The 26,995-nt window shown below is 45.5% G+C and overlaps 1 protein-coding gene across 2 annotated transcripts in view; it reads right to left on the bottom strand.

Moving 5' to 3' along the window:
- The window catches only part of WDR76 (WD repeat domain 76), a 57,184-nt gene that overhangs the window by 22,362 nt on the left and 7,827 nt on the right, over positions 1-26,995 (bottom strand). For both annotated transcript variants that reach the window (XM_040968937.1, XM_040968938.1), the window contains exons 5-8: positions 19,406-19,532; positions 14,284-14,385; positions 14,134-14,177; positions 10,741-10,894 (exon numbers count right to left, since the gene is read on the bottom strand). In XM_040968937.1, coding sequence (XP_040824871.1) covers positions 10,741-10,894; positions 14,134-14,177; positions 14,284-14,385; positions 19,406-19,532 — 427 coding nt within the window. The remainder of the gene's footprint in view (positions 1-10,740; positions 10,895-14,133; positions 14,178-14,283; positions 14,386-19,405; positions 19,533-26,995) is intronic.

Genomic DNA, 26,995 nt, shown 5'->3' with positions numbered 1-26,995 from the left:
AGCAGGTGAGGTATTCCAGCAGGGGGGGCCCTCCACATCCCCCCTACCATCTTTACCCCCTCCCTCCCTGGTTCCTACATGTGCTAGTTGGGTGCTTCAGCCCAGCCTGACATGGCCCACCTCACCTCGGCAATTGCCAGTGGGTGTTGTAGCCTGGCCCAGCCCGGCCCACCCCCAATTCCAGCTTGAGAGGGTTACAGTCTAGCCCAGCCCAGCAGCATATGCATACCAAACCCAGCTGTAATATACACTGGTATGCGTTGCGACCATACCTGGCTCGACCCGCACTCTGTTCTGGTGCTCGGATTTGCCAGTGGGTGATGTGAACTGATTCAGCCTGGTCTGCCCCCTACCCATGCCAATTGTATGCCACTAGGTAGCTTTCCTGGTCTGGGCTGCTCCTCATCATGTTTCCTGCACTCACCTGCCGGGTCTGTGTCCTGCCAGAGGAGTTGCCCAGGCCCCTCCATCAGAACCTCTCCCAATGCCAGATCTCATGCATATCAGCGAGTCCATGAGCCAGTCCTACTTAGGCCACCTCCTGTCCTAGTAGGAACAGTGGCCTTTCCTGACTGGCCTTCACCCATTCTGGTTCTTATTGTTGGATGTTTCAGCCCAGCCAAGGCTCATCCATACCCAGACACTGCTCACACATGGCATAGTAGGGCAGAGACCTAGCCTAGTCCATCCTACATCTACCCTGGTCCTCCAGAGCACCAGATGGTGCTGGAGTCCAGCCCAGCGTGGTGCACCCAGCCCCAGTCCACACCTGTGCCAAGGAACACTGCAGCCATATCTAGACTAGAACACAGCCCCCACACTCACCAGTGGGAACCCCAACCCAGCTAGGGTGTCCTCTTAGCTCCCTAACTGGCCTGTTTCCAGCCATAGATTACGCACATGCCAGTGATTGCTCTGATCCAGCTTGGCATGGCCCCTCACCTGCCTTGGCCTTTGCCTGGGATGCTGTGGTCTGGTATCCCCGGCTCATGCAGATCAGTTAGTGTAAGAGTCAAGCTCGGAATGACTTGTGCTCCATCCTGATTTCTATTTTTACTTGTGAGCTAAAGTTTGCTCCGCCCTGCCTAGTGGGCTAAGATTTTACTCTCTCCCTCTGTATAATTTTTGACTTGTTTTTGAAAAAGTTACACCAAGAGGAAGAGAGAAGAGAGCTCTTTTAATTGCTGTTTCGCTCCCCAGATGGTCTCAATGGCCAATACAGGGCCAGGACAAAGAAAAGAGCCAGGAATCTCACCCAAGTCTCACGTGGATTAACAGCTCAAACACTTGGGTCATCTTACACTATTTTTTCTCAGGACTTGGAATGGAAACAGAGCCTTTTAAATAAAATTAAAATGAACTTTTTTAAAAATATGTTGTCCTGTAAATACTCCATGAAATGCATGCACTTGAATTTTCATATTAATGTGATTATTTTTAAGGATGATCCTTTCTACACGGCATCACTTTTCAGATTTCGGTGATTATTTTCCTAGGCCCTGTGGCACATCATGAACCAAAGCAACTATTGCCCCCAAATCTGACTCCACTCAGATATAGTCATACATTCCTTTTCCTTTTATTTTCTTAGTTTTTAAATAGTGGTTTATTTGAAAGGCAGAATTAAGAGAGGAAAAGAGAGAGCGAGAGAACCATCTTCAAACCACTGATTCATTCCTCAAATGGCCACAATAGCCAGGGCCAGGCAAGAACTAAACCAGAAACTCCATCAGATCTCTTATGTGGGCAGAAAGCCCCAAGCACCTGCAGCATCTTCTGATGCTTTCCCAGGGACGTTAGCTGTGAGCTACATTGCAAGGGAGAAGCCAGGACTTGAACTGATGCATGTACAGGACTTCTGCATTCTTAGTAGTAGCAACAGCTCAAACTGATGGGCCACGACACTGGGAACCTCCACATTTTTTTTTAAAAGATTAATTTTATGGGGCCCGGCGCGGTGGCGCAAGTGGTTAAAGGTCCTCGCCTTGCACGCCCGGGATCCCATATGGGCGCCGGTTCTAATCCCGGCAGCCCCGCTTCCCTTCCAGCTCCCTGCCTGTGGCCTGGGAAAGCAGTCGAGGACAGCCCAAAGCTTTGGGAACCTGCACCCGCGTGGGAGACCCGGAAGAGGCTCCTGGCTTCGGATCGGCATAGTATCGACCCGTTGCGCTCACTTGGGGAGTGAATCATCGGATGGAAGATCTTCCTCTCTGTCTCTCCTCTCTGTATATCCGCCTTTCCAATGAAAAAATAATAAAAATAAAATCTTTAAAAAAATAAAAAAAAAAGATTAATTTTATGTTTTTTTTATTGGAAAGGCGGATATACAGAGAGGAGAGACAGAGAGGAAGATCTTCCGTCCGATGATTCAGTCCCCAAGTGAGCGCAATGGCCGGTGCTACGCCGATCCAAAGCCAGGAGCCTCTTCTGGGACTCCCACACGGGCGCAGGGTCCCAAAGCTTTGGGCCGTCCTCGACTGCTTTCTCGGGCCACAGGCAGGGAGCTGGAAGGGAAGCGGGGCTGCCGGGATAGAACCGGCACCCATATGGGATCCCGGGCGTGCAAGGCGAGGACCTTAACCACTGTGCCACTGCACAGGGCCCGATCCCCCACTTTTTAAATAGTAAAGCAAGGACAAGGGGTATAGACCTTTGCCTGTGACGCTGGCATCCCACAGGGCACCAGGTTCAAGTTCCAGCTGCTCATTCCTGATCTGGCTGCCCGCTTATGGCCAGGGAAGGCAGTAGAGGATAACTTACGTCCTTTGGTCTCAGCCCCCATGTGGATGACGTGGAAAAAATTCTGGCTCATAGCTTCAGATTGGATTGGATAGGATTAGCTCAGCTCACCTAGGCTTAGCTTGCCTCGGTTCTGGCCAATGTGGTCACTGGGGTACTGAACCAACAGATGGAAGATCTGTATCTCTCCTTCTGTAACTTGGCCTTTCAAATGAGAGTAAAAATAATCTTAAAAAACAAAATGAGGCAGGGCCTGGCACGATGGCCCAGTGGCTAAATCCTTACCTTCCAAGAGCTGGGATTCCATATGGGCCCCAGTTTGTATCCAGTTGCTCCACTTCCCATCCAGCTCCCTGCTTGTGGCTTGGGAAAGCAGTGGAGGATGGCCCAAAGCCTTGGGACCCTGCACCCACGTGGGAGACCTGGAAGAGACTCCTGGCTATGGATCACCTTAGCTCCGGCCATTGCAGCCACTTGGGGAGTGGGCAGGACATGAAAGATCTCCTCTGTCTCCCCTTCTCTATGTAATTTTGTCTTTATAATCAATTAAATAAATCTTTTTAAAGTAAATAAAAATAAATGAAGTTTTCCTTTTTAAATGAAAGCGAGACAAGAAAAGAGAAAAGGAAACTACAATCACACACTCTATTCTGATAACCAAGATTTGCCATTATTGCCATTGAATGTCTAAGAGAAACAAAATGTGGGCCCGGCGCAAGAGCCTAGTGGCTAAAGTCCTCACCTTGCATCGCCACTGGGATCCCAGGAGGGCGCCAGTTCTAATCCCAGTAACTCTACTTCCCATCCAGCTCCCTATTTGTGGCCAGGGAAAGCAATCAAGAACGGCCCAAAGACAGACTGGACTAGTAGCTGGTAAACCAAGGCAAACCAGGGTAGGGGGCGGGCCTGGTGGGGGTTATTGGGAGTCGCTCCAACTAGGCTGCAGCTCCCACTGGTTTTATGTGAGGTTTTATATGCTGGGCAGAACCAGGCTGGACTGCAACACCCATTGATTCCAGTGGAAGACAGGGCTGGAAACAGAACCAACTCAGCAACTGCAACCATCAGCTGATCGGGGCGATGGACTGTGCTGGGCCCTGTACTTGCTTGGAAACACAAGAATCTGCTCTGGGAACACCTCAGATGAAGTTTCTTTGGGGATCTCACCAATCGAAATGCTGGACTAAAAACCCTAACCATGAAAAGACAGGAGACAGAACAAGTCAACCAACCACCTCAGCTATATGTTGGCAGTGAAATATGGGGCAAACGGAGACTCTAGGATGGACTATGTCAATCAGTGCATTCTTCAACAACCTCATCGTGCTTGGAGTGCAAGATGCTCAGCGATTCATAACTGGTGAACTATCGAAACCACTTGAGCAAGTATCTCAGAGCATGCCCCACATCTGGGACCTGGGGTGGGTGGGAAACTGGGTGGGGCTTCTCCCTCAGTATCCCCCTTTACCTCAGATACATGAAAGAAACAATATGGAAATCGTCTTACCCACTTTCCTGTAGCCCTTGAACCTTTTTCCCTAATTAAATATGCAGATTGTCAAAACTATAATAAAAAAAATAATAATTTTTTAAAAAAGAATGGCCCAAGGCCTTGGGACCCTGCATCCACAGGAGAACACGGGAGGAAGCTCCTGGCTTCGGCTTAACTCAGCTCCAGCTATTGCCAACACTTGAGGAGTGAACAGGGTATGGAAGATCTTCCTCTCTGTCTCTCCTCCTCTCTGTGTACCTGACTTTCCAAAAGAAATGAACCTTAAAAAAAAATAAAACCAACAAAATGGTTCCTTATAGGCATGGTGAGGCACAGCAGGTAAAATTACCTCTTGGACCACCAGCATTCATATTACAGTTCTAGTTCAAGGCCAAGCTGCTCTGCTTTCATGCACCTGCCTGCTAATGTTCACGCAAAAGGAAATGAATATGGATCGATTCATTAGGGAAACCGAGATGGAGTCCTGGCTCCTGAGCTCCTGACTCCTGGCTTGGGCATGGCTTAGATATAGCGGTTGCTGCCACTTGGGGAGTGAACCAGAGTACAGAAGATGGCCCTCCAAGAATAAATCAAGACTGCGGAATAGGGTAAGGACACATTTAAACAGAGAAACATTAGCACGTGTAAAGCAGAGAGGGCACATTCAAGGATACAGGAGAGGACTGAATGACAGCAAAGGGGCACCTGGGAAACTGACAGACACAGGAAAGCAGCGAAAACAGTGTGGTGTTGCAGTGACAGATACCCCAGCGGCAGTGGCAATCTCAACTGCACCAGCAGCCGGAACTCCACCAGCAACAAGCTGGGAAGGGATGCTTACCGGGAGCTCAGGAGGTGAACTCACAGAAAAAACTGCTTGCCCTGCTAGTCTTTTTTTTATTTATTTAGAGGTTATTTATTTAGAGGTTATTTATTTAGCCAAAAAGTAGAAACAACTCAAATATCCATCAACTAAGTGGATAATCGACACAGTACAACAAAATAAAATGGTGCTCAGCAATTAAAAGCACTGACACACGCTATAACACAGATGAAGCAGAAACACGTTATGAACCTAAAATCATTATGGCAGAGCACAGTAAGCCACCAGGCGGTAAGCCTACATCCTCTCTGGACTGCCGCGAAGCCGCATCTCCACTTCCAATACGCTGTCTGCTCATGCCCACAGGAGGCACAGAAGACGGCACAAGCACTTGGGTTCCTGTCACCCCAACAGGAGACGTGACGTTTTGTGACGTGGAGTTTCTGCTTCCCATCTGTGGCTTGTCCCAGCCCCAGCAATTGCAGGCATTTATGAGGTGACCAAAGGAACCGACCTCTCTCTCGCCCTCACTCTTTTCCTCTCTCTCTCCCTCCCTAGTTTCTCTGCATCTTTCAAATAAATGAATAAAACTTTTTAAAATGAGAACATTATACTGAGAAAAAAGCCAACATAAAAGATCACACACTGCTTGGTTCCATTTATATGCAACAGCCAGAAAAGAAATTTATGAACATTATTCTAAGGCTGTGGGTAGAAAGAGGAATGAACTGTAAATAGATATAAGGATCTCATAGAGATGATGAAAACACTCTAAAACTAGATTGTAATAATTACATAACTCAGTACACTTATTAAAAATCATTGTATTCAGGGCCAGTGCTGTGGGTGTAGCTGATAAAGCTGCAACACTAGAATCCCATATCTACACCAGTTCAAGTCCCAGCTGCTCCACTTCCCACCCTACTCCCTGCTAACACACCTGGGGAAGCAATGGAAGCGTAGTCCCTGCAACCCTGCAGGAGACCCAGAAGAAGCAAGAAGCTCCTGGCTCCTGGGTTCCAACCGACTCAGCTCCAATCGTTGCAGCCTTTCTTTAAAATAATTTTCAAAAACACTGTATTGAAGGCCATGATATAGTACAGGTTAAGCCTCGCCTCACAACACTGGCATCCTCTACTAGAGTGCTGCTTGGAGTCCTGGTGGCTCTGTTTCCAATCCAGCTTCCTATTAACTCACCTAGGAAAGCAGTGGGATGGTCCGAGTGGGAGACCTGGATAGGGATAGCTGGTCCAGCCCTAGCTATTGAGAACATTTAGAGAATGAACCAACATCGGAAATCTGTGTCTCCCTCTGACATCCAGATAAATAAGTTAGTAAATCTGTTTTTTAAAAAAATTCCTGATGTGTACATTAAAAATGCGTAGTTTCATTAAATACAGATTATCCCTTTAAAAAAGTTAAAAAAAAAAAAACCTGGGGTCCAGCGTAATAGCTTAGTGGCTAAAGTCCTTGCCTTGCATGCACCAGGATCACATGTTGGTGCAGGTTTGTATCCCAGCTACTCCACTTCCCATCCAGCTCCCTGCCTGTGGCCTGGCAGAGCGGAGGAGGATGGTCCAAAGCCTTGGGACCCTGCACCCACATGAGAGACCTGGAGGAGGCTCGAGAATCAAGGCTTTAGATCGGCTCAGCTACAGCCCCTTGGGGAGTGAACCCTTAGATGGAAGATCCTTCCCTCGCGCGCTCTCTCCCTCCCTCTGTGAATCTGACTTTCCAATTAAAAAAAAAAAAATGGAGGAGGGATCAGCGCTCTGGCACACTTGGCCAAGATCCTGTATTAGACTACAGGTTGGATCCCGGCTGCTCATCTAGCTCCCTGCTAATGAACAGGGAAAAGCAGAAGATGGACCCTGCCACCCATGTGAGAGACCCAGATGGAATTCCAAGATTCTGGCTTCACCCAAGCCCAACGGCAGCCACTGTGGCCTCCTGGAGCACAGAGAGAAGACAGAAGATCTCTTTCTCTTTTGTCTCTCTTCCTGTCACACTGTTGTTCAAATGAATAAAAACAAGTCTTTAAAAAAATAAATGTAGGAGTTTGGGGTTAGCATACAAAAGGTAAGATATTGATTTTACACCTGCTGTATCTGTTAATGTGATGGTTAACTGGCCTAGAAAATTAGACCGATGAAGAAACCAGAATAAAGACAATAATAGAGACATGTTTTTGAAGCCCCCAGGAAAAATATGGAAAAAGAATTTCTCTACACCTTTGCATATATGCAGATCAACCCAACTTAAAAGCTCTGCACTTCACTATTCTAAATCTCAATTTCTTGTCAAAGTTCTTGAACAAGTAGAAATACAGATTCCACTCCTTCCATCTCCTCATACACTCTCTAATTTCTTTAAGTCTGTCCCTTTCTTACCTCAACAACTATTCTCTCAACTCACTAAGGTGTTTTTTTTTCTTTTTTTAAATTTATTGGCTTTTATTGGAAAGGCAGACATACAAAGAAAAGGAGACACAGATATTCGATTCACTCCCCAAATAGCTGCAACACTCAGAGTTGAGCTGCTCCAAACCCAGGAGCCAGAAGCTGCTTCAGGGACTCCCACAGCTTTAGCCCATCTTCCTCTGTTTACCCAGGCCACAGCAGGGAGCTGCATGGGAAGTGGAGCAGCCAAGACTTGAACCACCACCCATACGGGATGCCGGTGCTTGAAGGCAGAGGATTGGTCAGTTGAGCTATAGTGTCAACCCCAAATGGTCTTCTATTTTCAAAACTAATTTCCTTTACTCCATTCTCATTTTTAAAAATCTTTGTATTGAGTCTAACACGGTAGCATAGGGACTAGAGTCCTTGCCTTGCATGCACCAGGATCCCATATGGGCACAGGTTCGTGTCCCAGCTGCTCCATTTCCCTTCCAGCTCCCTCCTTGTGTTTGGAAAAGCAGCAAAGGCCCAAAGCCTTGGGACCCTGCACCCATGTGGGAGACCCAGAATAAGCTCCTGACTCCTGACTTCAGATCAGCTCTGCTCCAGCCAGTGCAGCCACTTAGAGAGTGAGTCAGCAGACAGAAGATCTTCTCTGTCTCTCCTTCTCTCTGTAAATCTGACTTTTTAATGTAAGTAAGTTAGTAAAATCTCTGCATTGGGCTGGTGTGGCAGCTCAACAGTCTAATCTTCCACCTGCAGCCCTGCATCCCACATGGGCACTGGTGTGTCCCAGCTACTCCACTAACAATACAGCTCATTGGTCATGGCCTAGAAAGAAAGCACAAGATGATTCGCATCCCTGGGCCCCTGCTATCAGGTGAGAAACCTGGAAGAAACTTTTGGCTTCAAATCGGCAACACTCCATCCATTGTAGCCATTTAGGCAATGAACTAGAGGATAGAAGATCTTCCTCTCTCTCTTCTTTGTAAATCTACCTTTCAAATTAAAAAATAAACAAAAATAAAAATTTCTTTGTATTGGGGCTGAAACATAGCAGACTAAATTTTGCTCTGCAGCACCAACATCCCGTACAGATGCAAGTTCATGTCATCTGCCTTTCCAATAAAAATAATAAATCCTCAAAAAAAAAAGAAAAGAAAAGAAACTTATCTCTTGAGCTTGGCATGATGGCTCAGTGTATAAATCCTCGCCTTGCAAGTGCAAGGATCCCATATGGGCACCAGTTCACATCCCAGCTCCTCAACTTCCCATCCAGTTTTTCTTGTGGCCTGGGAAATCAGTACAGGATGGCCCAAAGACTTGAGACCCTCAATCCAACTTGGAAGACATGCAAGAGTCTCCTGACTTTGGATCAACTCAACTCGGGCCGTTGTAGCCACTTGGGGAGTGAACAAGTGGATGAAAGATATTTATGTCTTTCCTCCTCTCTGTAAATCAGACTTCCCAATAAAAATACATAAATCTTAAAAAACACACTTATCTCTTACCTTTTAACCTGAATCTATTCTAATCCACTTCTCCACTTCTCTATTTGTTTTCCTTGCAAGCCCCTACCTCCACTCACTTTTTACTCATATCAGTGTTCCTAAAATAGAATTTGGTTTTTATCTCTTCCTAGTTGCCAAATTTACTAACACCAATTTGCTTCAAGTCATCATTGTTTCTTCATTCCATTAATTGCCCATACAGCATTTTTCATGTCTTTGTTCTACTTCTCCAATTATAATTCAGAAAGTACTAACTTGGTTTTTCTTCATTTTGTATTACTACAATTACTTTAATATAAAATCATATGTAGAATGGGTGGCATTCAGTGGATAATCACACGGTGGATGTCTGGCATAGCTGTGAAGCTGCTACTTGGGACACTGCATCCCCCAGCAGAGTGCCAGGTTCTGAGTCCTGGCTCCACTCCCAATTCAGCTTCTTGCTGAAAAGAGCAGCAAGCACCCTGGAAAGCAGCAAGTCAGAGTTCAAGTGGATAAGTCCCTGCTACCCATCTGAAGATCCAGACTAAGTTCCCAAATCTGGGTGGGTGCTGTGAGCATTTGGGAAATGAGCCAGTACATGGGTACTCAATCTCTCTCTAAGGCTGGTGTGGCACAGCGGGTAAAGCCACTATGATTATGTCAGCATCCCATTTGAGCACTGGTTCAAGACCCTGCTGCCCCACTTTCTACCGACCTCTCTGCTGGGGAATGCCTAAGCACTCAGGCCTCTGCATCTATGTGCAAGACCCAGATAAGGCTGGCTTTGACTTGGCCCAGCTCTAGCTACTGGCCCTACTCTAGTCATTTGGAGAGTGAACCAGCAGATGCAAAGATCTCTCTCCTCCTCTTCTGCCTCTCTAACCCTACCTTTCAAATAAGTTAATTTTTTTTTTTCCAAAGAGCCTAGTCTTGTGGTATAGCAAGTAAAGCTACTATCTGTAACACCAACATTCCATACTGTTCAGTCTGGACTTACCCGAGCCATTTGGGGAGTGAACCAGCAGATGGAAGATACATCTCTCCCTCTAACTGCCTTTCAAATAAATAAAAACTTGCAAAAAAAATCTAGTATCTTTAAAATATTTAAATAAAATGACTGGGATTATCCTAAGCAAATTTCAGGAAGATTCATTGATGCAGCTAGGAGACTGGATTAGCCTAGGGACAATCCATTCAGGCTATTCTAACAGGTGAATGGCTTGTAAGCAGCAAAAATTTAATTCTCACAGTTCTGGTTTTGGCGAAGTGCAAAATCAAGATTCTAGCCCACTGAGTGGAGAGAGATTCCTTTCCAATTCACAGACAGTGCCTTTAAGCTACATCCTCACACAGCAAAATGAGGAAGAGGGTCTCCCTCGGGCTTCTGTTCTAAGGGTACTAATCCCACTCATGACCTGATCACTCTCAAAGGATTCCAACACCAAAACCTTGGGGCTTACGACATTAGATAAAAGGGTAGTAGAATTAAACACCTCCATATTTTAGTAGGCCACATTTTAATCACAATTTGAAAACTAAGAACTTTGTGATCTTTCCACATATACACTTAAAAGTTTCCTGGCAGTTAATTTGTACCCAGATGGCTAATGATATTCAGACTAAAAATGCTCAAGTTCTATAAAACAAATTCCTCCAGATTTCTAAAATTTCACATCATAAAGTACAAATACAAATCACAAGCAACATTTATAAATAAATGCCTGTGGGCTATTCTCTTCCGGATTATTTGCTTCGGTCAAACCTTAATAAAAAAAAAAAAAAACAATAACTTACCAAATCCCAAAGTCCAACTTGCCCAGATTTGGCCCCAGCCGCCACCAAAATTCTAGTTTCTGATGGGTGAAAAGCCATGGAGCACACTGCGCCTTGGGTAACTTTACAAACAGTATCTTCATTAATGGCCATGCCGTTTAAGTAGGCTTTATAGCTGAGAAAATTAAAACATTAACTAAAAATTAAGATCAATTCCAACAACCAAAATAAGCAAAATATTTAAAAATAAAAATCATAATTAGTAAATATATGTGGGAAAACATTTAACTTCCTAGTAACCACAGAAACCAAATGAGGTAGTATCTTCTTCAGTATGTCATTTAATTGATAGATTTGTGCATCCACAGGATGCTAAAGTTATCGATGCCACCTCAATGGTATCCTAAAAAGGTTTACAAGATTAAAATGAATTTAAAACATAAAATATATGAAAACAGAATATCACATCCTATCAGGAAGGTGGATTAATTTATGTTGCTGATTAGTGTCTAAGGGCATAAATTCTAGACTACAACGATGGAGCAGTAGATTTAAAGGTCTCTGAAGAAGGCGATTTTGTGGCTTCTAAGGCATTGTGCAGGTGTCTCTGAAGTGAGCACAGCCACATATTGCACAGTTTGTATAGTGTGTCAAGAACCAGTGCTCAGCAGAAATACTGTTTCGAGTGTCATCAGGTATGGAACAGCTGCGGGGAACCACACACTGCAAGTGGAAATCAGCAGAAAACAATCGATTTCTTGGTATATAGGTAAACCAGGAACGAAAAACAACTCTATTACAGAAAGCCTGTACTACAGCTCCACAGAGATCGAGGAAATAATCCAAAGTGAAATTCATCAAGTTGCACTTGAGTTGGTGGACAGAAAGTTCTTAGAAATAATTCATCAGGAGCTACCAATTCCCTTTCACAAGACGGACTCTTAACTATGGCATGGAAATAAAAATGGTTGTATTCTACCAACACCGGAAAGAAGCGGCAGCAGCAACACTCCCAACACAATAAGCAGTTCCATTACCGCAGCCTTAGGCTAACGTCTTCTCATACAACAGCAAGGCAGTATTTTTCAATCATAAGATCACACCTGAAAATATGTTTTTTAAGATTTCTTTCTTTTTATTGGAAAGACAGATTTATGGAGAAAGAGAGATCTTTCATCCACTGGCCCATTCCCCAAAAGGCTGCAAGGGCTGAAATTGAGCTGATCCAAAGCCAGGAACTACCTCCAGGTCTCCCACGTGGGTGCAGAAACCCAAGAACTTAAGCCATCTTTCCCTGCTTTCCCAGATGCATTAGCATGGAGCTGGATGGGAAGTGGAGCAGCCAGGACTCAAACTGGCATCCATATAGGATGTTGGCACCACAAGCAGAGGCCCAGCATGCTATACCCTGGCACCAGCCTTGATAATCTTACAACCCCCAAAACTAGTTAGCTATAGTTAAACTCATAGAATGCTAGGGACACAGCACGTTTATGTAAGGTCTTCAAAAGAAAAAATTTGGAAAACTCAGCCACAAAAACTGTATTTGACATATTAATCCCACTTCTCAGACTCTATCCTAAGAAACTACACAAACATACACACGCAAAGCCATTTGTACATATGTGTGCATATGTGCACACACACACCCCACAACTATATAGACAACAACCTTAAGGGCCCAATGCAATAGCCTAGTGGCTAAATCCCCACCTTGTTTGTGTCAGGGTCCCATATAGGTTTCAGTTTGGCAAACACATTGGAGAAAGCTAAGTGAACCCTACCACTCAATGGAATACTATAAAATTATTCAGTAATTTTAAAGATGCTAGTGAAGAATCTAAGTGTTTTCTGCTTTTGTGATTTCTGCCTTACTTGCTTGGCTAGGGGCTGTGTGAACTCCAGGCCTGATGTCTACGTGACCCCCGGCAGGACACCTGGCAGGTCCCGTGAGCAGAGCACTCCTCAGGAAGGAGGCCCCTGGGGTTAGATAAGACCCACTGCCCTATAGCCCGTCAGTTTGTACTTTTTGAAATTTGTTTGCTTCAAACCCACCAATAGAAGCCTGCCAACTTGTTCTTTTTTTTTTTTAAAGATTTATTTTTATTATTTTTTTATTGGAAAGGCGGATATACAGAGAGGAGAGACAGAGAGGAAGATCTTCCGTCCGATGATTCACTCCCCAAGTGAGCACAACGGTCGATGCTATGCCAATCTGAAGCCAGGAGCCTCTTCTGGGTCTCCCACATGGGTGTAGGGTCCTAAAGCTTTGGGCCGTCCTCGACTGCTTTCCCGGGCCACAGGCAGGGAGCTGGAAGGGAAGCAGGGCTGCCGGGATAGAACCGGTGCCCATATGGGATCCCGGGTGTGCAAGGCAAGGAACTTAACCACTTGCGCCACCGCGCCGAGCCCCAACTTGTTCTTTTTTAAAAAAGGTAACAGTTAGGGCCCAGCGACATGGCCTAGTGGCTAAAGTCCATGACTTTAACGTGCCAGGATCCCATATGGACGCCGGTTCTAATCTCAGCATATCCACTTCCCATCCAGCTCCCTGCTTGTGGCCTGGGAAAACAGTTGAAGACAGCCCAAAGCCTTGGGACCCTGCACCCTCATGGGAGACCTGGAGGAAGTTCCTGGCTTCAGATCGGCACAGCACTGGCCTTGCGGTCACTTGCGGGGTGAATCACCGGAAGAAAGATCTTCCTCTCTGTCTCTCCTCCTCTCTGTATATCTGACTTTGTAATGAAAATAAAATAAATCTTTAAAAAAAAAAAAAAAGGTAACAGTTAAACTGACGAATCATGACTGTATAATTATATGGAATTGGCCTGAAATGTATAAGAACCCTGTGCTGTTCAATCTTGTTTTTTTTTCTGTCCCTGTTGTTTCTACTGCTGCAGCCTGCCGGGATGGGCTGGTGTGGTGGCAGCTCTGGGTGGTAGGCTGGGGCAGTAGCTGGGAGCCTAGTCTGAATAAACCACCTTTATGCCTTTGCATCAACTTATGACTCCTGATGATTTTCTGGGGATTGCAAAATCTGGGCACAACATGAGAACATGCAACCACCAAGGAAAAAAGCACAATGCAGAACATAAAAACACAACAAAGTAAAAGTATCTTTAATTCACTCATTTTTCAACACTGAACAAATATACACTGTGTGCCAGGCACTGCTTCAATTATTGAGACAACAACCAGGGCCTAATGAAGGTTACATCCCAGTAGCAGTGCACATGGTAATACTTGAAACATACACAACAAAAACAGCTGTTAGAAAGTAGACATTATGGGTAATCATTCCACCTCACTTTCAGGATTTCCTGAATTAGTTTGTAATTTTGTAACAAAAATCTCAAAGAATATTAAATTCATATATTTCAAAAAGTATAAAACAGTACAAGAATTTTAGCTTACCTTTTAATGCCAGATAATGTCTTCTCGTTGTTCTTACTACTGGACTGAAACATTGAAAGAGACCAAGTTAGTGCGTGCGTGTGTGTGTGTGTGTGTGTGTGTGCAACCCTCACAGATGATTTAAGAGCCGTAAGCCCTCTTAAATGATACCTTGTCCATTTCTGCCCATGTCAGCAGAAATTCTTTGAATAGTCCATTGCTGTCCTCTCGATTTTCAGGAGTCATTTCTAAAGGCCCAGGCGGTAACAAAGGCTGTTACAAACAATAAAACAACATGTTGGTCTCTGCTCCAGGATATACCCAAGGAGGGCAAGCATTTGTCTATTTCCTCCACTACTTTCTTTTTTGGTTCTCTTTTAAAAATTGTTTTCATTTTATTGGAAAGGCACAAACATAGAGACACCCACCTGCCTATTCACGCTCCCAAATGCCTGTAACAATTAGGTCCGGTAAAGGCCAAAGCCAGGAGTCTAGAAGTCAATCCATGTTTCTCAGGTGGGTCCCAGGGACACAAGTAGTTGGGCATCCCCTGCTGCCTCTCAGGACGCATATTAACAATGGCAGCAGAGGATCTGGAACTCAAACCAAGTACTCTCTATATGGGATGCAAACACCCTGAGTACTATCTCAACCACTCTGTCCAACACTTGCCTCCATCCCTTTATTTTCAGTACAACGGGAGTCGTACCACACTGGGGCACTCAGCCCAGCAGGAGTGGTAGTACGCTGGGATGTTCAAACCTAATTATTCAGAGGAGGTCTGGCTTAGGATGTCATCTGGGACAACTGCATCCCATATTAGAATACAAGACTGGGGGCTAGTTCCTCTGTTAGTGCACCCACCTGTACACCAAGAAACATCAGGTGAAGGCCCAAGTACTCGGCTCCCTCCCGCCCCCGTGAGACCCTTGCCGAGCTCAAGGCTCTTAGCTTCAGCCTCACCGAGGTCCAGTTACTGCATGACTTTGGGAAATGAAACAGCAGATGAAAGATCTTTCTCTGTCTCTACTTCTCAAATAACATAATAAAAGATAACAGCCTTTCGAAAACAGTAATTGTTCAGTCAGTGAATACCAGATACCTTGCAATACAATAACAGAACATATTATGTAATCCTTTCAAAAACTCACTGAATGAGATACCATATTTCAAAGTCACTAGAATACAAGCAGCAGAAATTAACATGCCCAAAAATCACATCACCAACAACTAGGGAAACTGGGAATTTCCTCATTATCAGTTCAATTCCATTACTCAATCTTATTATTTTACACCAGTGTTTTTAAAGCATAGATAATCACCCATAAAATATGCCACAACTAGAAATTCGAGTGAATGAGAACAGAACAAAAAATATCAAATTGTATCACATTTAGCAAAGGTGTCATTTCACAAAACTATTATTTGTTTTGTGTGCATGTATGTGTATATGTGAACAATGGGTTTCAATAGAAATGTGTCTTACTGTGACAAAACAGCCTCCAAAAAAGCTAGGAAAAAATCTTCCATGGTTCACCTCACAGCACTCTGATTTACAATTAGCTCCAAACCACCAGTCTAATAAATATTAACTTTCAATTCATAATTAAATAGTGAGATGTAAGGGTTTAAAAAAAAAAGAGTGGGTGCCTCTTAGTAAATGTAATTACAATTGAGAGAATAAACCTGCTAAATTAAATTTTTTCCCAGTGACAGTATAAAATTAAACTACAAGGGATGTGTATTACTTTATATTACTTACTATTCATCGTATCAATAACTAAATCCTTAATACAGTATAAGGCACTTCATACATATAATTCCTCTTAATTCTCACTACTGGTTTTTTTTTAAGATTTATTTATCAAAAGGCAGATTCACAGATAGGAGACAGACAGCTCTTCCATCTGATGATTCATTCCCCAAATTGCCACAATGTCTAGAGCTAAGTTGATCCGAAGCCAGGAGCCTCTTCTGGGTCTCCCACATGGATACAGGGTTCCAAACACTTGAGCTATCCTCCAATGCTTTCCCAGGACATGCACAGGAGGCTGAATCCAAACTGGAGCAGCCAGGACACAATCCAGCGCCCATATAGGAGATGTTGGCATCACAAGGCAAAGGGTTAGCCTGTTGAGCCACTGCACCAGCCACAAGAGCCCTTGGATATTTCTTATTACCATTTTTGTTTTGTTTTTTGTTTTTGAAGTTTCTCTTTCATTTTAGATGACATTTACATAGTTGATCAGAGTGGGAAGGATCTAGGGATACAGAAGTGGGTGTTGATCATTGTTTCCAAGCTTTCTATTTCTTCTTCCTACTTCTGGGGGGAGGAAAACAGGGGAATAGGTAATACCCGGCCTCCCAACCATCCCTGTACCCGAGGATGGGGAAGGGCCACCCAATATCAACCCAGAGTCACAATAGCACATGTTCCAAAGGTTCTACCCAGGCGGATGCAATAGTTTTGAAATACTATTGACCTTGCCAATCTATGGTTGAGGAATCCCTTCCAATGTCCATTAGCTGACACAACGATCTTACAGTCTCCAATCACCCAGATATTTGATGTCATCATTTGGCTGGGGTAGCTATGCATATATTCTGTTCTCCATTCTCTATATATCAGATGCCGTCTGCAGGCCCCAATGAGCTACCATTTCCTCCATGTGCTTCAAGGTATGCCATCCAGCACTCCATCCTCTACATTGAGGAGGGCCAATTCTCCTAGATGGCCTCATGGACCTGAGCCAGGCAACCTGGGCCCACATGCCAGAACTCCCCACCCTAGGGCTCATAGATCCAGCACCCACTGAACAGGTGGGATCATGGGCCCATGGCCCCAGGACCCTATACCCCAGGGGTTCACAGAACCAGCCCCACCACTCAGGTAGAATTGGTGACCTGGACCAGTAGACCCAGGCCCCTCCAGGCCCGCCCACCCCTGGGGCTCAGGGATCTCGCATCGATACCTCACAGGTGGGCCCAAGGACCTGGGCCAGGAGACCCAGGTCCTTTTGGAACCCCAACACCTGGGGCTCACGGATCCAACCCCACTACATAGGTGGGTTCAGTGACCTAGGCTAGGAGACCCAGATCTCTCCAGACTCCCCATCCATGGGGCTCATAGACCCAACACCCACTACATAGGTGGGACCTAGGACCTGGGCCAGAAGACCCAAGGCCCTCCAGACCTCCCACCCCAGAGGTTTATGGGTCTAGCACCCACCACATAGGTGGACCCAAGGCCCCAGGCCATGCAACTTAGGACCCACCAGATCCCCCCACCCTTGGGGCTCACCGACCTGACACCCACTACACAGGTGGGTCCTGGAACCTGAACCAGGAGACCTAAAACCAAGCTGGAACCCCACCCCCCCCAGGGCTCATGGACTCGACATCCACCATATAGGTGTGCCTTGGAACCTGGGCCTGGAGACCCTGGGCCCTCCGGGCCCCCATCCCCTGGGGCTCACAGACCTGACACCCACCACCTCCAGACTGACACAGCTCATCTTTCCTCAGCATCCACCAGTGGGTAATTCAGCTGCAAAGTCAGTCCCCATTCCTGGCTCAAGTGTGAACTGGTTGATGGTGCAGCCCAACTCAGCCCCTCCTGCATCCCACCCTAGTTCTCGGATCTGCCAGTGGATGTTATGAAGTGGCCCAGCCTGGCCCACTCCCTGACCTGACCCACATGTATGCCAGCGGGTACTGTAATCAGGTCTGGTTTGTTCTGCTCCTTGCCTTGGTTCTTGCACTTACTGGCAGGGACTGCAACCTAACAAAGGAGTTCACCAAACTCCTCTATCTGGTCTCCTCCCAGTGGCAGCTCTTGTGCACACCAATGAGTCCCTGGCCCAGGTTGACTAGGTCCACCTGTTGTTTTAGCAGGGAAGGTACCCTTGCCCAACTGGCCCATACCCTTTCCGGTTCTTACTGTTGGGTGCTGCAGTCCATTCACACCTGGTCTGTACCCAGACACAGCTCTCACAAGGTTCAGCAAGAGCTGAGACCTAGCCCAACCTGTTCCACACCCACCCTGACTCTCAAGAGTACCAGTGGGTGCTGGAGTCTAGTCCAGTCTGGCCCTCCCCAGACCCAGGCCACACCAGTGTCAAGGAAGACTAAAGCCATGTTCAGCTCAGGACAATGCACCAATTCTGGCACTCGCATTCACCAAAGGGAATTCCAGCCCAGCCGGGGCATCCTTTAGCTCCCCAACCAGGCCTATTCCCAGCCACAGTATTTGCATGTGCCAACAGAATTGCTGTTCCACATGGGTAAGCCCACATATTGTCCTGCAGATTCTACCCAAGACCTGATTCACTCATGTATTTGTCGACTCCATGGCACAGCCTCACAGTACCTGTTCCCTTTTCTGACACTCTGGTGGGTTCCATGTTGTAGCCCTTCAAGTAGAGTGGCCTTGTCCTTGGAAGTTCCAGAACAGTCATTCCTCACCTGGACCTGCACCCTAAGGTCCTTGCTGATCCAGACCTGTGCCATCACTCAGACTCCCTATAAGACCACAACTGGAAAATCCCAGAGTGTATTGCCAGTGGCCAGAGCTAGGATCCCATGCATTGAGTCTGGCTCTGCCTGGGTACCCCCAGCAGTCACCACACAACTGAGAGAATCAAGCCCCCATGCCTCCAGCTTCAGACTCAACTGGTCTCCCATATTATTACCATTTTTAAAATGCAGAAAGCAAGGTTCAGAACAGCTAAATAAGGAGTTAAGTCTTAAAAAAAAAAAGGACAGAAGCCAGGGGATGCGCATGGTGGCATGGCAGGCAGAGAAATAAAGACTGGGACAAGCACTGATGGCATAACGGGTTAAGCTGCAGCACGTGACGACACTGTGATACCAGCGCCCAGTAGGTGCCAATTGGAGGCTGGCTGCTCCGCTTTGGACGGAACTCCCTGAGAATGCACCTGAGAAAGCAGTACAAGATGAAATGCATGGACCTCCACTTCCACATGGGAGACCCAGAAGGAGCTTCTGGCTCCTGGATATGGACTGCTGAGCTCATATGGGGACTGAATCAGCTGATAGAAGATCTCCATCTTCCTCTAACATGAATAAAAATAAATCTCATTGAAAAGAAATACAGAAGCTAACCCAGTATTTATAGCTACCAAATCTTACTCATGAAATCACATAACATTAAAGCATTAAGTTAATGAAAAAGAAACTAAATACGACTTAAAGAATATCTAGTCTTTTTTTTTAACACTTTAAATCCTTAAATATTGCATTAAGTTAATACTGTATTTGTATTTTTTCTTACATTTTCATCTTCTTCTACTGGTGGCTGTTCTGGAGCTGCTGGTAGCGGAATTCCTGAAGGATCTACTTTCAACAATCGCATGGACCTTCTACATCCAATTTCATTTTCTTTCTTCTTCGGTTTCTTCCTAAAGTAGGAGAAAAAAAATCATCTCATACTCATAAATAAGTTTAATAATATTAAGGAAATAACTGACATATACATGCATATACACACACAGCTACATTGATATTAATTTAAAAAGTCTGTAAGAAAATAAATGTAAATGTTCATCAAGAGGCAACGAGGAACACAGAGCAAAAATGGCATGCACAGGTATTTAGAAAAAATTATGGCTGGGACCTGGCACAATCTTAGAGGCTAAATCCTCGCTTCACGCATGCCAGGATCCCATATGCATGCCAGTTGGTGTCCCGGCTGCTCTACTTTCCATCCAACTCCCTGCTTGTGGCCTGGGAGAGCAGTACAAGATGGCCCAAATGCTTGGAACCCCACACACACGGGAGACCCAGAGAAGATTCCTGGCTTCAGGATCAGCTCAGCTTTGGCAGATGCAGCCATCTGGAAAATGAACCAGCCGAACAAAGATTTTTCTCTCTCCTTTCTGTAAATCTTTCCAATAACCATAAATATATCTTGGGCCTGGCACAATGGCCTAGCAGCTAGTGTCCTCACTTTGAACACACTGGGATCCCATATGGGCACCAGTTCTAATCTCAGAAGCCCTGCTTCCCATCATCCAGCTCCCTGCTTGTGCCTGGGAGAGCAGTCAAAGATGGCCCAAAGCCTTGGGATCCTGCACCCACATGGGAGACCTGGAGGAGGTTCCAAGCTCCTGGCTTTGTATTGGTGCAGCTCCAGCCATTGTGGTCACTTGGGAAGTGAATCATCAGACAGAATATCTTCTTCTCTGTTTCTCCTCTCTGTATATCTGACGTTCCAATAAAAATCAATCTTTAAAAAAAAAAGATAAATACATCCTAAAACAAAATATGGATGTGAGCACAATGGTACACTAAGCTAAGTCTGTGCCTGCAGCACTGGCATTTCACATGGGCACAAGCTCAAGTTCTGGCTGCTCCATTTCTGACATAGTTCACTGCTAACAGCTTGGAAGAACAGAGAATGGTGCAAGTCCTTGGACCTTGCACCCATGTGGAAGATTCAGAAGTTGTTCCTGACTTTGGACCAATCCAACTCCGGCTACAGCAGCCATCTGGAGAGCTAATCAGAATTGGAAGATCTTTCTTCTAACTCTGCCTTTCAAATAAAATAAATTCTGTAAAAAAAAAAAAAACCAGAGAATGGAATTCTAAGACATTAAATAAATTTTAAAAAAAGACATGTGCTTTCTGCATGGTAGGCAGAAGACTTGAACAGTGGCTCAACAGGCTAATCCTCTACCTTGCAGCACTGACATCCCATATGACATTTGTTCTAGTCTCAACTGCTCAAATTCCACTCAAGGTCCCTATTTATGAACTGGGAAAGCATCAGAGGATGTCACAAGTTCCTGGGCCATGCACCCACATGGGAAACCCATAAAAAGCTCATAGATTCAGGGCCTGGCACTGTGGCCTAAAGAATAAAGTCCTCACCTTGAACGCACCAGGATCCCATATGGGTGCCGGTTCTAGTGCCGGCAGCTCCACTTCCCATCCAGATCCTTGCTTATGGCCTGGGAGGACAGTCGAGGACGGCCCAAAGCCTTGGGACCCTGCACCCTCATGGGAGACCTGGAGGAAGTTCCTGGATCCTGGCTTTGGATCAATCACCACAGCACCAGCCGTTGCAGTAACTTGGGGAGTGAATCATGGGACAGAAGATATTTCTCTTTCCTCTCTACATCTGACTTTGCAATAAAAATAAATCTTTAAAATAACAAAAACTAAAGCTCATAGATTCAAATCACCTCAGCTCCGTTCATTGTAGCCATTTGGGGAATAAACCAGTGGATAAAAGGTTTTTTTTCTATAAATCTGCATTTTAAACATTTTGTTTAAAAATTATTTTCAGGGACCTGGCAAAAGTCTTCACCTTGCATGTACCGGGATCCCATATGGGCACCAGTTGTAATCCTGACAGCCCCATTTCCCTTCCAGATCCCTGCTTGTAGGCTGGGAATGCAGTTGAGGATGGCACAAAGCTTTCCATCAACTGGTTAACACCCAAAGTGGCCGCAATGGCTAAAGCTGAGCTTAGCTCCACCCGTTGCGGCCACTGGAGAGTGACTCATCGGACAGAAGATATTCCTCTGCCTCTCCTCTCTATATATCCGCCTTTCCAATAAAAATAAAATAAATCTTTAAAAAAAAAAAAAGCTGAGCCAATCTTAAGCCAGGAGCCTGGAGCTTCTTCTGGTCTCCCATATGGGTGCAGGGTCCCAAGACTTTGGGCCATCCTCGACTGCTTTCCCAGGCCACAAGGAGGGAGCTGAATGGGAAGTGGGGCTGCTGGGATTCAAACCAGTGCCCATACAGGATCCCAATGCACACAAGGCGAGGATTTTAGGAAATAGGCCACCACGCCAAGCCCCTGTTTGGCAAGGTCTGGTGGATGTCTCTCCAACCACCTTGACACAGTCTCACTCCCTTTTGCATGGACATTCAACCACCCCACTAAGAATTCCATAATCTATTGAAGCATTGCTGTTTGCCTATATGATGAGATGGTTTTTGCAACCAATATGAGCTTGCGAGTTATTGTCGCTCACAATGTCTTGGTAAGTAGACCTTTAACTACACACATGAGTACAATTAAGCCTATTCCATTTCTGGACACGTTGTGCATCTCTCCATTGCCCGATAATCTGGCCCAGACATGTGGCATGTCTTAGGAAAAGGGCTTGACAAATATCCTTAAAATTATTCAAAGGAATGGGAGTATGAGCTGAAACAGCTTATGGTAAAAAACAGTTATTGTGACCTTAAATGCCAGCCTGATACTACAAATTTTTGAAGCATAAAAAAATGCATGTATTTTAGCTGCTTATTAAATTTTTGCTAACAGGAATTAAGTATACTTTTATTAGTATTACAAAAATGCTTTTAATTATTATTTGTTTATGGGGTTGTACACCTTGTTATAGAGAAATTTGCTATTTGAAACTTTTCTCTTGGATTTTCATGCTTTTTCCTTTTGACATATTTCTCCCATTAAATGATGGGGAAGTTGTGGAAATAGAAATGTATTAAGAAGGTATTACCAGGGCCCAGCGCGGTGGCGCAGTGGTTAAGGTTCTTGCCTTCCATGCCCGGGATCCCATATGGGCGCCAGTTCTAATCCCGACAGCCCCACTTCCCATCCAGCTCCCTGCTTGTGGCCTGGGAAAGCAGTTGAGGATGGCCCAAAGCTTTGGGACACTGCACCCATGTGGGAGACCCAGAAGAGGCTCCTGGCTTCGGATCGGCATAGCATCGGCCATTGCACTCACTTGGGGAGTAAATCATCGGACAGAAGATCTTCCTCTCTGTCTCTCCTCTCTGTATATCCGTCTTTCCAATAAAATTAAAGTAAATCTTTTAAAAAAAAAAAAAAAGAAAAAGAATGTATTACCAGGGGCCCGGCGGCGTGGCCTAGCGGCTTAAGTCCTCACCTTGAACGCACCAGGATCCCATATGGGCGCCAGTTCTAATCCTGGCAGCTCCACTTCCCATCCAGCTCCCTATTGTGGCCTGGGAAAGCAGTCGAGGACGGCCCAAAGCCTTGGGACCCTGCGCCCGTGTGGGATACACAGAGGAAGTTCCTGGATCCTGGCTTCGGACCGGCATAGCATCGGCCATTGCGCTCACTTGGGAAGTGAATCACCGGACGGAAGATATTCCTGTCTGTCTCTCCTCCTCTCTGTGTATTTCAATTTGTAATAAAAAATAAATAAAATCTAAAAAAAACAAAAAAACAAAGAATGTATTACAGACTAGCAGGTAATCGCATGTGCCTTGGCCTTGAAGTCCTGGCTGTTGTCCAAAGGCTACTACTGAAGAATAAACAATGGCTTGCTTTGAAGAATATGAATATAGTATTTTGCAGATTTATCTGTAGGAGAACCTGCCTAGCCAAGATGTACAAACAGAGTGACCAAATGTCTGTTCAAGCCCACTTAATCATGAAGTAAAAATGGAACAATTAAATGGCTGTGCAGAAGTTTGTGATAAAACAAGGTAAATAAAGAAGGACAGCTTCTTGAGCAGTTTACAGGAGGGCACCAAGTGACAGTGTCTGTGTCTTTTCACCAACTCCACACACCCCTTCTTGAGCTTTGAACTCTGCTAGAGTTAGCCTCCGGCACATTAATAAACTAGAAAAGCATGGGCCTGGAACCATTGTGTAGAGGTTAAATTCCTTGCCTTGAACTTGCCAGGATCCCATATGGGCACCGGTTCTAATCCCAGCAACCCTGCTTCCCATCCAGCTCCCTGCCTGTGGCCTGGGAAAGCAGTCGAGTACGGCCCAAAGCCTTAGGACCCTGCACCCTCGTGGGAGACCCAGAAGAAGCTCCTGGCTTCAGACTGACTTAGTTCCAGCCGTTGAGGCCACTTGGGGAGTGAAACATCGGATGAAAGATCTTTCTCTTTGTCTCTCCTCCTCTCTGTATATCTGTCTTTCCGATAAAAATAAAGAAATCTTAAAAAAAAAAAAAGACTAGAAAAGATTCAAGAAAATAAGTTAACCTTACAGTTGAAGAAACTAGAAAAACAACACCAAAGCAATCCCAAGATTAGTAAAAAATAATCAAAATAAGGGAGAAAATAAACCAAATAGAGACCAAGAGAACTGTACATAAGATCAACGAATCAGGGCCTGGCGCCATGGCCTAACGGCTTAAGTCCTCACCTTGAATGCACCAGGATCCCACATGGGTGCCAATTCTAATCCCAGTGGCCCTGCTTCCCATCCAGCTCCCTGCTTGTGGCCTGGGAAAGCAGTCAAGGATGGCCCAAAACTTTGGGACCCTGCACCCACATGGGAGACCGGGAAGAAGCTTTTGGCTCTTAGCTTCAGATCAGCTCAGCTTTAACATTTGCGGCCACTTGCAGAATGAACCAGTAGATGGAAGATCTTCCTCTCTGCCTCTCCTTCTCTCTGTATATCTGCCTTTCCAATAAAAATAAACAAACAGGCCCAGCATGGTAGCCCAGGAGCTAAAGTCACTGACTTGCACGCACCAGGATCCCAAGTGGGCGTTATTTCATGTACTGGCAGCCCCACTTCCCATCCAGCTTCCTGCTTGTGGCCTGGGAAAGAAGTTGAAGACGGCCTAAAGCCTTGGAACCCTGCATCCGTGTGGCAGGCCAAAAAGAGGTTTGAGGCTCCCGGCCCCTGGCTCCAGTTTGGCTCAGCTCCAGCCACTGAGGCCACTTGGGGAGTGCATCATTGGAAGAAAGATTTTCCTCTCTGTATCTCTGACTTTCCAATAATAATTTTTTAAATTAAAAAATTAAATATTCCAAAAAAAAGTATAAGAGAAGATGATAAGTCAAGACTAGCATTGTAGCTTAACACATTACACCATCAACTCAATACCAGTAGTCCATTCTGTAGCATGGGTTCAAGTTCCCAGGACTCGGCTTCCAATTCAGTTTCCTACTGGGGAGTGTTTGCTCCCCAGGTAGGAGACCAGGATGAAGTTTCCAGTTCCTGGCTTCAGCATGGAGCAGCCATAGCTGCTGTGTATATTGGAAGTGGGACGAATGCTAAGCTAGTGAATGAAAGAACTATTTAAAAAAAATTTATTTTTCTTGGAAAATAAGATATACAGAGCGAAGCACAAACAGAAAATCTTTCATCCGCTTTCATTCGTCCTCGGGCACCTGCACCAGTGAGGCCCAGAGGGCTAGGCTCCCAATTTTAGCCTGGCCGAGCCTTGGGCATTGTAGGCACTGGGGAATGACTCAGTAGATGCAAGATCTCTCTCCCTTTGTCTTTTCTTGCCACTCTGCCTTTTAAATAATGTTTGTCTTAATTTTTTTAATATTTATTTTTATCTGAAAGGCAGATCAGATTTGAAGAGAAAAGGAAAGAAAAATACTTCCATTCACTGTTTACTCTCCACATGGACTCACGACCAGAGCAGAGCTGATCCAAACCCAGGAGTGAGGAGTTTCTTCCTGGTCTCCCACGTGGGTGCAGGATACCAAGGCTCTGGGCCATTCTCCACTGCTTTCCCAAGTCATAACCAGGGAGCTGGATGGGAAGTGAAGCAGCCAGAACATGTACTGGCATCCACATGGGATCAAAACCATATTGGAACTAGCCAACCAGGCCTCTGCACCAGGATCTTTTCAATTTTTTTAAACTTAAAAATAACAAAGAATTCCTGATGCTCAAATTCTAGACTACTACTTATCACCTATTTTGATATGGCCCAAAACATCTCTTTCAGCTTATTTCTTAACTCATAAAACGGGTATATTATTTACCATATATGGTGATAGTCAGGATTAAAAGAGAAAAACAGGGCCCAGCGGCATGGCCTAGAAGCTTAAGTCCTCGCCTCTCATACGCCGGGATCCCATATGTGCGCCAGTTCTAATCCCGGCAGCCCCACTTCCCATCCAGCTCCCTGCTTGTGACCTAAGAAAGCAGTCAAGGACAGCCCAAAGCCTTGGGACCCTGCACCCATGTGGGGAGACCTGGAAGAGCTCTGGGCTGCTGGCTGTGGATCAGTGCAGCTCCAGCCATTGCAGCCACTTAGGAAGCGAAACATCAGAAGGATAATCTTCCTCTCTACATATATCTGACTTTGCAGTAAAATAAATCTTTAAAAAAAGAAAAGGAAAAAACAGGACACAATTTCCTGGTCACACACCATGCTTCATAGATGTTCAATAACTGCTAACTCCCTTCCCTTATTCTAACTTTAGAGTAGTTTGTAAGCCAGCTGCTCCACTTCCCATCCAGCTCCCTGCTTGTGGCCTGGGAAAGCAGTAGAGGACGGACCAAAGCTTTGGGATCCTGTGCCTGTATGGGATACCCAGAAGAAGTTCTGGGGTCCTTGCTTCGGATTAGCTCAGTTCTGGCTGTTGCGGCCACTTGGGGAGTGAACTAGCAGATGGAAGATCTTCCTATCTTCTCTCTGTATATGTGCCTTTCCAATAATAAAACAATTCTTCTTTTAAAAGACATTAAAATAATAATAAATATTAAAAAAAGAAAAAAAATCTAGGAGACTAGAACTCCATGCAGGTCTCCCATGTGAGTGCAGGGGCTCACTGCTTTCCCAGGTACATGAGTGGGGAACTGGATCAGAAGTGGAACAGCCAGTATTCAAATTGGCACCCATACAGGAAGTCAGCATCATAGGCAGCAGCTTAACCCACTAAGCCATAAAACCACCCCCAGTTTTTCAAATTAAAAATTCAGCTATGGGCCCGGCGCGGTGGCGCAAGTGGTTAAAGGTCCTCGCCTTGCACGCCCGGGATCCCATATGGGCGCCGGTTCTAATCCCGGCAGCCCCGTTTCCCTTCCAGCTCCCTGCCTGTGGCCTGGGAAGGCAGTCGAGGACGGCCCAAAGCTTTGGGACCCTGCACCCGTGTGGGAGACCCGGAAGAGGCTCCTGGCTTCGGATTGGCATAGTATCGGCCCGTTGCA

The sequence above is a fragment of the Ochotona curzoniae genome, unplaced genomic scaffold (genome assembly GCF_017591425.1).
Source record: "Ochotona curzoniae isolate NIBS_2020 unplaced genomic scaffold, NIBS_Ocur_1.0 scaffold_4701, whole genome shotgun sequence".
Classification (NCBI taxonomy): domain Eukaryota; kingdom Metazoa; phylum Chordata; class Mammalia; order Lagomorpha; family Ochotonidae; genus Ochotona; species Ochotona curzoniae.
The sequence above is the reverse complement of the archived record's forward strand: the minus strand, read 5'-3'. Positions and strand labels throughout refer to the sequence as shown.